Genomic DNA, 12,088 nt, shown 5'->3' with positions numbered 1-12,088 from the left:
ATGAACATCTCCATAATTTCCTCCAGCATAGTGAACATACCACCTCTTGAATTTTCCAACTACTTCTAGAAGGAAGATTCAAAGGTTCCTAGAGAAGAAGGTAACACAGTCACAAAGCCCATCAGAGCTTGAGTTGCAAGGGCATTCAGGTTTGTACGGGTCACATGAAGAATGCAAGTGTATGGGTATGGTGACTGCAAGTTTTAGCAGCAAGGTTGTGACATTTGCACCAAATTAACTGGATGCTAATGGAACAAAACATTCATTTTTTTTAGACTTAAACAATGAGATTCAAGCAGACCGCACAGGAAGTATAAAAGGAACTTCTAGCATAAAATGTGGACACTTCAGGGTGGTAGCCTGCTAAACCTTATGGGCCAGATATCGACCTTATTTTGCATGCGCAAATGGGTATGCAACCAGTTTGCGCATGCACAAATCCTATTGGCCATGTACAAACCCCATTTTTGCGACTCGCAAAAATTAGCGCCTCGCAAAATAGTGTTTTGCGACGCGCTATTAGGAAGGGGCGTTCCCTTCCTAATAGCTACCCTAAATGCCATGTAGGACTGTTGAACAGTCGCAGTTTACCACCCTTCACAGAAGGGTAGTAAACCACTCGCAAACAGGAAGGGGTCCCCAGGGGACCCCTTCTCCTTTGTGACTGTTTCTAAAAATATTTTTTAAAGGCAGGCAGTGGTTCTTTAAGGAAAACAGGCTGAATTAAAAAAAACTGCTTTATTTAGCAGGCCACCATCCCTGGGAGGGACAGCCATACCCAATGGGGTCGCAAATTGCGAGTGCCTCATGAATATTGATGAGGCATGCAATTTGCGACCCCATTGGGAACCGCAAACAGTATCTCAGACACTGCTGTACATGGCAATTTGCAACTCGCAAATTGCAACTCGCAATCAAGCACAATATGCGAGTCGCAAATTGTCATGGTCATACATCTGGCCCTATGTCTCCTACAGGTTGAAAATATCTATATCTTAACTCAGGTGAAAGCAGCTAGAACTTTCCATGACTTAGATGGCTCAGTGGTTTGGATGTGTGTTAGATGAGACACTCTGCAATAGTAGGCACCTCTTGGGCTTTAAAGGGAGATGTCAAATAAATGGAGGCCACTTGGGGTTTTCAGGCGAGAGCATAGAAGATCATTGGAATATAATGATTATACAGTGGTAGCACTGCTGATAGTCACTTCCCTCCTTCATCCCCATTTGTTACTTTATCATGGAGCATGTCGGGGAAACCTTTTATTAACAGCGTCATAATCTAAAAATGCTAAAATATAATTTTAATACTATGGGCTTCATTTATAGATTGACGGATAGCTGGTTGTTCTGCCAGGGCGACGGAGTAGTTTACTCAGTTGCCCCAGTGGAGGGACCACCCACCAGATTTATTAATGGCTGCCAAGCTGGCAGCCATTTATAAAGTAGTGCTAGGATTATGGTGGTTTCTGTCAATTCATTTTTCTGTTTGGTACAAGGCTCCACCAGCAGAACGGAGCCCTGTACCAAACAGGTTCTTTTTTTTCATTTTCAAAAAGAAAATCCCGAAACAGGATTCTTCCATGACGAGGGAGCATGTAGCAGTTTTCACTCCACCTTACCACCAGGGTTTTCCTGGCGGTGACGAGCGGTGAAAATGACTTGCCATTCCGCTCATCTAAATTAGGTGGATGGAATGAGCGGTCAATCTCCAATGGCCCTTACTCCGAGGGCCGCCAGAGGATATTATTTACGGCAGATACACAGTAGCCTCCACTGTGATTAATCCTATGGTCCACCCGCATTTTTTGCAGTATAGATACTCCATCGCCATTGCGACAGAGTATCCTTACAGCCAAGAATTAAAATCAGCCCCTATGTGAGCTCATGCACCTGTACCTTCACCACTGGTATAGTGCACCCAGGTAGAGGGGTGGCTGACCTATGCCAGGGCAGTGGGTTGTAGGCATGGCACACAGGGATGTGTGCCATGTCGACTCTTCACTTTGTTCTGCACCACAACACGCATCCTGCAAAGGCAGTATGTAAGTGGAAAGATACAGGGCCTCTAAGGGTGGCACAATAAGTGCTGCCGCCCTTAGAGGTCTTCCCTGGTCACAGTGCCCTGGGTACCTGTGGTGCCATTTGCCAGGGGCTCACCTGTGTGCCAATTGGACATTGTCTTCAATGCAGTTTTAGGGAAAGAATATAGCCCTGGGTACCTGATTGGCAGGAGCCCAGGGCACACTCTGTCAAAGTACATCAGCAGTTCAGCAAAAAGGGAGGGCAACCATGCAGAAAGAGGGAACTTTCTTACAGAACCCCAGTAAAATTGGCACTTGCTTCACATCACAAGATTCCCACACTTTGCCATCAAGGAAAGGAAAAGTAAACACACATCTCCATTTTAGATAAGCAGCAGTTTTTCAGACAACACTGCATGACACCTGAACTCTATCTTTGAACTCACATCAAATGCACAAAATAAAAACAAAAGATGTTAAGGCTTCTATTGCACACATTACCCCATAGAAATCCTGCAAGGTTATCTTGGAGGCCTCCCACACCCATACTTCCACCACCCTTGCAGTTGTTTGATTTTGAACAACGCCCTCTGTTCTCTTCATCCTCCAAAATTGGGAGCAATTGGAAATTCCCATTAATAATGACAGAAAAAAAGGTTAATTTACACTTAACATCTATCTGTGTGGTTCTTAGAAGGGCCCTTATGTACCAACCTGCCACTGTCCTTCGGCCTCAGCCTGTTCAGCAGGTCCCGCATCACCGGCAGCGCCGCCGGGGCTCTTATTTTCTACCTTCATGGCAAGCAGCAAATCAGCCAATTCATTCATCACCCCTTCCTCTTTCTTCCTCTTGGGTCGCCCATCCTCCTCATCTTCAATCACCCGGTCAGCCTGCAGCAGATCGGCCTCTTCAGGAACCTCAATCAGCTCTTCCTCCTCTTTGCTATCTTCATCGTCCTCTTCTTCTTCTTGCCCAGCTAGGACACAGTCCAGAAGACAAAGTTAGTGTGAGAGTGATTTTTGTGCAGGATATGATGTCATGGTAGATGTGTCAGTTAGTTTGAACAAGCATAAAAAGGAAAAACAAAAATGGGGAGCAGTTTAAAGAGCTGCAAAGTGAGAAGTGCATTCATCCCCTACAGTGAAGGGTTGCAGGTCTGCAAGTGTGTGTAGCTGGTAACAGTACAGTCTGTACCATGTCTGCAATATTTGCCACAAAGAAGAAAACAGCAAGCTAGATTTTGATATAGTCACATATACACTGACATAGAGGGAGAATAATAAGATTTCTACCTAGGCAAGTTCCTTTGAAAGCCCTCTGGCCAATATTAACGGCCTTTCATAGGCAGCCTCTTGTGGATACATTTTTTAATCTTTCTACAGCCAGAGTCAAGTATGCAAGCAAGAGGGAGATTGTATGTGTGTTTGTGTGTGTCTGTGTATGAGTTTGTTGAAGGCTAATTTACTGCCAAGACTCCAGATGTAAAGGTTTTCGAGCCAATGTCTTGATTACCTGCATTCTGTGCCCCAGGTTGAAAGTGATCCGTATTCCTAGTAAACATTGTGACTCCAAGGCCGAGCCACTCCAGAATCATAGACTGTTTGCCTCCTTGGTAATAAAACATGTCATCGTTCTGAAGGAATGAAATATATTGATTAGCAGATAGCTACAAGATTGGAAGAAAATCTCAGTATGGAATAAACACAGTGCAAGCAGGAGTGCCACAATGTAGGTCATCTATAGGTTACCCAGTAGAAAGCCTGAACACACAGATCAATCAGATCATCTGCCAATGGGAAGACGTCAAGCCTAGGCTTATAATAAACACATGCCAAAGTTCTGAAATACTGCTTACAAAAACGCCCCCCTTTGAATTGTGTGCCCCTTTCCCCTCTCTCTTGCCAACAAGCACTTTTCTTTCATAGCCCTGAGAAACTTGGGCTAGGCCTCACTTGAATCTGACATGCTCTGCCAGGTAATAGGCAAGCATTTTTTTGTATAAAATGTACAGGAGTGAGACATTTGATCAATTGATTTATGGAGTTCAGGAGAAATACCCCTATGTGCCCTATTTAGTTACTCAAATTGAGTAATAAAGATTTTGATACAACTAGAATCAAGAAAGCCCTTAGTACCAGATCATGGATCTACTTTTGTTATAGAACGCCATCATTTTTTAATATGTATGAACAGAAACCACAGAGTCAAAGCAGGGATCCAAAATGGCGTGTTTATGATTACCATTATCATCAATTTATAGGAATACGACTTCAGGGCTTTGCAATAGCACTTGGTGTATTGTAATTGCATTTATATAGCGCTTACTACCACTGATGAGGCATCGAAGCGCTTTTTCGGCGAGTAGCTACTTCGGAACCCAAAAAGGATTAGTGGTGAATTAGTATAGGGAAATATGAAATCAGTTTGAGCGGTGGGCATGTGAGTCTGTTAGTTTGATTCACAAAGGATAGTGGAAGGTTTTGCATTTATATATCGCTTGCTACCCCTCATGAGGTGTTGAAGCGGTTTTCAGCGGGTTGTACGCTACTCCGGAACGCAAACAGGATTAGTGGGGACTTAGTATAGGGAAATATGAAATTAATGTGAGCAGTGGACATGTGAGTTTGTTATTTGCACTGAAAAAGGATGAAGCATGAGTGTATGTAAATACCGGGCTATCAAAAAAGAAAAAAGAAACCTCTGTAAAAATCTCATAGAGCCATCTGAAAATGTTTATCTAGTTTTAAAAATATATATATTCAAGAATATTGGTCTGTGTTGACAGCATGTGATATCGAATAGCTTCCAGATTATGTGTGCAACCCCTTTGTTGAAATTTACCTGGGCTCCTTTCAGTCTTTGAAAGTTTCACATTTCACATGATAAGCAGCAAGGTATCAAGTCTTGCACAACTCATAACAAAACTAAATTAATTACTTAGAAGAGTATAACAAAGGATAAGCATTCTGAAGTACATCCGCATTGCTCAAAAGTCTACTGTGCTATGTGTGCTCATGACCACAAAGAAAATACAGAGCACTGAGGGCGGAATGACTCGCTCACCTAGACGCATGTTCATATTTTTAACGTGGCCAGTGATACCGCTGAAATTCTGCCAGCCACCTGCATAATCTTTAGTTGGTGCGCGTGTAATGAGGTGTGTATCTCATAACACCACAACCTGAATAAAAGGAGTACTTACTACTGCTTTTGAGCCACAATGACAGCAGAAAGAGGAATCAGGGCAAGGGAGGACACATGTATTCAGGAAGGGTCACACAATGTTTATCAAGTGTAAAGGCACAGTTTATAGCCCAGATGGTTAGTATAGGGATAGTTACCATCTGTATACTTGTAGATGTGTACAGAAGTAGCACATCCTTCATTGGAGGATCATCTGCTAGTAGATGATACACAGCAAAATAACATCTATCGAGTATAGAGGGCATTTACAACTTTCCCCCCAAATTAGTGGATTTTCAGTTATCACCTAAAAGAAACCTCCCAGTCTTCTGGTATTACAGTCAATAATTTAGCCACAAACTATAGCTCCCTTTTTCCTTCTATTACCTTTTTACTAGCAAAAAAATAAGTTACTTTTTAAAAGTTTATTTTATTACAGCTAGGTTTGCCTCATAGTGATTTCCTCAAAAGTTTGTCTGTTCATAAGGGCATATTCATAGAGAGATAATGCTCTTGGGATAGAATGATAGGAATGTTCAGTAGTGTGTACATCTTAGCTCTGATAAGAGTTGAGTTACTGGCTTCTGCGGCGTGTTACATTTTGGGAACAAGATGCTTCAGTGCCTTGATTCTGGCACAGGTACACAGACTACACAGTCATCCACAATGTTACTAACATAGCACAAAAGGGTGGCGGTACCTATGCACACATGACAACTAAACATTTTTTTTCAGGGTGCATAGTATTCATAAGGGCGTCCCTTCAATAAATTAAACCCACAATGAAAATATATTGACGCTGCTTAGGAGTTAACATTACTTTTTTTTACCTTTGCACAAATTAGATTTTTTGTTTTCATCTGCAATGGCTTGATAAGCAGAAGTAAAACTTTTTTAGGAGTCGTTTTCTGAGATGCTCTTTTGGAACTTAGCCGACCACTCATTTTTCTGAAATCTGGGCTACCATCTGTTGCCAGATCTCCCAGACTGCTTCCCAACGAAAGCAATAGCACATCATACATCCTACTTAGGACTCATACATCAATCTTTGTAGGCACCTTTCTTGCGCTATTCGTTAGGGTCACTGGTTGTCTACTATCCCCACAGTAGGCCCTCTAACCACAGACGTTCACTATTTAAATCGTCGTCTGCTGTGCTGCTTAGCCACACTCATGCAGCACAACAGGATTTAATGAGGAGTGGATCAGCATCTGTGGGGCCCATCACCCAAATCCCAGATCACCAGTCGGCTTTCCCCGGCTGCTGATGATCTGGAACTCATCACACAATCGGGGAGGGAGGGCTTAATAGGTTTTCAATGTAGCCCTTCAGAGGCCATGGTCGGTGCAACATTTAATCCTATGTCTATGTTTGTGGCTGTCCCGGGTTTTTCCTTTTGAAAATCTGGTCACACTAACCAGTCTACACTTCCACAGCGTTTCCTACAGCTAGTGTTCTAATGGCGCATGGTAACAGCTAAGGTACTAATGAGGACATGTACACTTACCAGGCCATTAATCAGACTGTCCCAGTGAGCAGGCTCAATGTGCTTCTCCAGATACCGCTCATGCATCACCCCAAGCATTGTGCACTCCAAGTGCTGGCTGCCCTCCTGCAGTTTCTGCTCGGATTGCTTCAACTGTGAGCTGATCTGCTCGGGGAGACATAAAGAGAGACAGAGACCCTTACAGTATCTGCAAGAACTCAAGCAGGAATCTCATCCCCTAGAGCATTATCAAGACCCTGTTCGCTCCGCTGCGCTCATCCGCCATGAACTGCATTACTGGATGTTTATCAGGGACCTTCACAAGTCTATGCCACATCTTCCTCTCTATCAGAGCAGATTAATCGGCCATGGAAAGGCTTGCAGTTTGACAGCGAGGCAGGAGATGGCCTTGGTCCAAGAGCAGAACAAAGAACGTAGTGATACGGAAATGGCCTTCAAAGAATATGTGCAGCTCCCAGCAGTATGTCTGGGATGGAATGCTGAGGTTTGCACAGACTGGTGGGTACAGTGTGGGCAAGGAAGGAAACACGGCATCATGGGAGAGAACGGGTGCAAGTTCACGTTATGGAAGGGTTCTTTAAAGCAGGTCTTGGAAGGCCGGATCCATGACAGATTTTTTGCATATTCCCATTTAGATAAATGTAGTTATCTTAAAAATCTGGCATGGACCCGGCCCTGCAGGACCGACTTTGGAGAACCCTGCATTATGGCATCGACTTATGTTCTTATGTGACCAGCAGTCTTATACCAGAGGACAAAAGCCAAATGATGCTGCAGGAAATGATGCTCATGATACAGATTGGTTGTGTAAAGACAGACAGACCACAACATCTGGATATGTCTATAGCTAGAGTATGAAAAGGGTGCCACAAGTCTGTAAAAGAAAGGAGGAAATGAACAAGGAAAATGCAATTCCCTGAAAAGACAGCGAGGTAGTCAAAAGACAGCACAAAAGTTGAACAGTTGCCAAAAAAGAGAGTGTGTCAGGTCTACAGTAGTCATAGGGCACAGAGTTAATTAGATTTCTTCTTTCTTGGTGATAAGCAGGAATAATGGCATCCATCGCCTGGATTTACGTGCAACTGTTTGCTTTAAGAAAAAGAAGCAGATAAAGTTAGAGGCATGTGTGGATCCCTTTTTGGTGTTGGCTGTAGTTTTAATAACACAGTAGTACAAATATAAATAATGTTACAAGGGGCACTGGCTGCCGCTGATGTTATTACGCCGGGGCACAGCATGGAAATGCCTACCGGTGTATAAAGGAGGGTAAAGATTAAAATTTGCATTCCTGATTACCTTAGCCTCCCTAACAACCCCTGCAGACATCTGTCAGACAATGTAGCATCAAGTTGGTATCACACATGGCAGTAGCCAGTTCCAGGAGATGTGTTTATATGATTCATGGCATGGCGTGTTAGACTGATGGATTCATCAGTCTAACCTTTAGCACGTACAATGGTCGAAAAGTTGCTCGATGACCACATAGCACCACACAGTCATTCGCAGACTTTCCTTTTTTTAAATTGCTGTTTTTGGGGATGGTAGTTTAAGTGGTTGAACTGACACAAGCCAAGGAACAATTGAAGATCACTCCTTGCAAAGCCTATGCTTCACAAAATTAGGGGTTTTGTGAGGCCAAAGAATGAAAATGCAAACGTACAAAAGTGCGTTGCGAGTCACAATTGTCATTGTTCCCCACAAGGCACACAATGCCCATCTTTGTGAATCGCGAAGCAAAGGGGCGAAGAATGGGGTGGAAAAACATGGGCACCACTTTCTTTGCGACTTAAGTCTTGGCCTGCTTGTAATAAGAAAATAATTGACAGGTTTTCATGTGGACATTATACTTTGTACATGCTATATACCCATAATGAAGCACAGCCTGTCAGCACTTATTTGTTAAAGAGTTTGGCTCCTGGGGTGTTTTTCAATTGTACTAGACCTGAAACATTATTTAATGTTTGATCTATGCTGTGACTTTGCCGGATTTCCTGCTAATTTCATTTGTTGTGAGGGGTAGTGACAACTACCTTTTTTAGTCAATATATGTTAAGTCCCTTAGAGCCTCCCACCCTCCAAAGAAAGCTTGTAGCTGTCTAGACTGATGGAGCTTGTAATTGGCACGGTCTGGTTGGTTGTTGGTGTATGTATTTTGTTTTTACAAGGTTTACAACTGGAATATAAACATCAAAAGAAGGCTGGTGGTACTGTGTGATCGAACGTGGAATGAAAAAGGAGGCAGGTGCAAAAGAAAAAAGGTAAAACACGAAAAGAGGGAGGTGAAATGGGAGCAAGGAGAGGACGGTGAAAAGGGGAACAAGGGAAAAAGCAAGTGGAAAGAAAATAGAGGCTAGGAAGGTAAAGGACATAAAAAGAAATAATAAAAGCACAAAAGAGTCGGAGAAAATGATAGAACAAGGAAAATAAGAAATAGAAAGCAAAGTCAACTTGGTGTGAAATAAAAAGGAAGAAAAAAGGAACAAGAAACAAATAAGCAGGAATTAGGAACAGAGCCTGGGGGAAAGTAAATGGCTTAGAGATAATGAGAGATACTGAAAACTAGGTCATTTTCCTGCGCTCCAGGCTGAATACTAGATTACAGAGCACAGCATGCATCTCTGAAAACCTACATCCATGAAAGCTCTCCGCAAGTGCTGTGGCAGGTTCCGGCGGAAATCCCTGCAGCTTCTCAGCTCCCTCAGGGTGAACTTCTTCAGGATCTCGCTGCTGCTTCGCCCGCCAACACGCACGATTCCCTTGGTCAAAAAGGAGTGGATTCCTAGACGATAGAGAAATATTTTTCATCAAAATGGAGTAAAATATGGCTCTCTTGTTTGCAGTCTCTACAGAATGATCAAGGATTGAATGGGCATTGGGGTTTACCTACCACATCACTCTCCTGCACAGGCTTGTTGGACCCCAGTGGGCAGTGTAGCAAGCTCACAATATTTTCAAGGGTACAAAATCTGGAACCTAAATTTACCCTATCGCTCAGAGAGGATTCAGTTTACAGATGTGCCATTTAAAAGCACTTCCTTCCTCCATCTCCCACATACAGACACCCAAACAAGTTAATGCAAAAAATAAGTTATTTTTGAGCAAGTAGGTATTAGTTTTTAATCTCTGTCTGGAGCCAGCAAGTACAAAAATCACTTTTTTGGGGAAAAGGGACATCTGCCTAACACAAATGGGGTTCTCTTCAAAGATGAGGACCTATCTCCGTCTGCCAAGTCAGCAGTTTATCATACGATGCAAAGGCTTTTCCGATTAGGGCTTTTCTGCTTACATTTTTATTCATCAGTTTACATAGAGCACATTGATGAAATAAAAGACGAAAATACGTATCTGAAAGTAAACATGGTTTTAAACTTTAGAAAAACTCAAAACACAAATTAGTATTTCTTCACTTTTTAAAACTATCTTTTGAAATTTTCACATAGCCTATCAGCCCTCTCAAATATACATTTCGAAACACTTGAAGTCTATAAACCATATACTAAAATATAGAAAACAATATCTAACCAGGGGATCTACAATGGAATTATGTGCTGGGCATTGTTCTCTGGAGTGATATATGGTGCTGCAATGGTTGGACAAAATGGCTGACAAATATCAGCCAAGAGAAAGACAAGCATTGACAATGCCAATACGCCTGGCTTGAAAGTGATAAAGCATGGCATTGCAATCGTTTACAATTATAAATCATCATAGGACAAATGCTATGGGGTTTGGGAAACATGATCGAGCCTGTACGGTTGGCTTGCCTCACTTGTGACGCACAAGAGGATTTGTGCTGCGATACGATAAGCCAGCCCTAGAAGCTGGGCGCAAGAGGGTGGGGTGTGGAGGTCTTCAAATGAAGACAGCGAATTAAAGCTAGCATCGGGACTTCATAAGTAATGTCACAGAGACACATGTTTGAAATATAGTTTGCTAGAGCAGCCTTTCAATGTCATGCACTGCCTCAGGAGTTCATGTTGCCAAACTTGATGCCAGTCATTCTATTGACCCCTGAAGTGTGACTGACTGAGGTGGCCGTGCTAGGATTTGGCACGTTCGCCCATAGAGTTCACCTAACATTTGCAGCCGTCCTCGATTCACTGAGCGGTGTAACTAACGAAAACAGGGAAACACCGAAGGGATAAGTTGTGCGATATCTTGCCATGTTCCTGCATCGCCTACAGCAACGACTGAAAGATGTGGGAAATAGCAGCAAAAACGGTGGCTGCAGGAAAAGGTGGGGGGTAGTTAGTCTCTTGACAAAGCCTGGGTCAGACTATGTTGAAGGGAGAAGACTTGCTGCTTTAACACATGGAACAGCTTCTGAGGCTGCAGAATGAGAGCCCTTGTTAACCTCTTCTGCCCTGTGCCGGTCATGGGAGCTGGGACTATTGAAACAACAAGTTATCTCTAAAATGCCACAAAGTCCCTTCAAACACGTTGGACTACATTCCTAATCTAACAGATAATAGAGCATGCAAGTTTCTGAGGCACAGGCGGTCTTAACATCTAATTTCTACAGTAGCATCTGGTAATGCGGTCTTAGGGTAGATAAAATTACAAGCCCCAGAATGCAAAGTAAAATCCTGGGTTGGATGAGTTACTTGCTCATGGACATCACACATTTGAAACCTGAGAAGAGACTCGTTGTTTTGTAGCAATTGAGGACAAAATATGACTCCATTCTGGGAGATGAGGGTTGCCCACAGGTGATGGCTAGAACTGTCGCTTCAAAAATAAATACTTTGTTCCTGGTATCGACATTACAGTCCCCAATCATTGCTGGAGGGATATCCAAAGCCCCTCGGGTACATCTAACAGGATTTGAAGAGGTAAATACTAGTGTCCAGGTTTTTGTTTTAATTTTCTAACTAGGGTTGCGGCTTTCACATGGGACAACTCATGGCTTCGATTTACCGCCATTTATAACTTCCAGCCTGTGCTGACAACAGTTACATAGCATTCTTTTTTAAACAATGTTGTTTGGACACTTGAATCGTCATATACTCAACACTACAGAAACGTTTCTGGTTTACCCAAAAGCGTGTGAAGATGGCGTGGTCTTTGTGGATGCATGTGTTTTGATACCAGCGCACATGTGTGTTAGTTTCATGTATTGTTGCATGCTTTTGAGGCAGCCGTTTCTCAGGAGGCCCAATGAAGAATCAAAAGTTAGGTCATATCGCACCATACATTGCATGTGCACACTTGCTTTCACTTACCATGACATGACAAATAATTCTAACATTTCCGTTAGTGAAACAGCACAGGGGTGTCTATTAATGTGGACAGAACGGATGAATGTGGCGTATGTGATACAGATGTCCATATGTGCCCCTTCACTGAACAAACACCCCAATTAAGTTAATTTGTG

At 42.8% G+C, this 12,088-nt stretch overlaps 1 protein-coding gene across 2 annotated transcripts in view; it reads right to left on the bottom strand.

The window, feature by feature from the left end:
• Nucleotides 1–12,088, bottom strand: part of ZNFX1 (zinc finger NFX1-type containing 1) — a 98,037-nt gene that overhangs the window by 32,286 nt on the left and 53,663 nt on the right. For both annotated transcript variants that reach the window (XM_085619399.1, XM_085619400.1), the window contains exons 5-8: nt 9,345–9,493; nt 6,715–6,858; nt 3,537–3,657; nt 2,738–3,000 (exon numbers count right to left, since the gene is read on the bottom strand). In XM_085619399.1, the coding sequence (XP_085475525.1) occupies nt 2,738–3,000; nt 3,537–3,657; nt 6,715–6,858; nt 9,345–9,493 (677 nt within the window). The remainder of the gene's footprint in view (nt 1–2,737; nt 3,001–3,536; nt 3,658–6,714; nt 6,859–9,344; nt 9,494–12,088) is intronic.

This window comes from Triturus cristatus, chromosome 7 (assembly GCF_964204655.1).
Source record: "Triturus cristatus chromosome 7, aTriCri1.1, whole genome shotgun sequence".
NCBI classification, from domain to species: domain Eukaryota; kingdom Metazoa; phylum Chordata; class Amphibia; order Caudata; family Salamandridae; genus Triturus; species Triturus cristatus.
The sequence above is the reverse complement of the archived record's forward strand: the minus strand, read 5'-3'. Positions and strand labels throughout refer to the sequence as shown.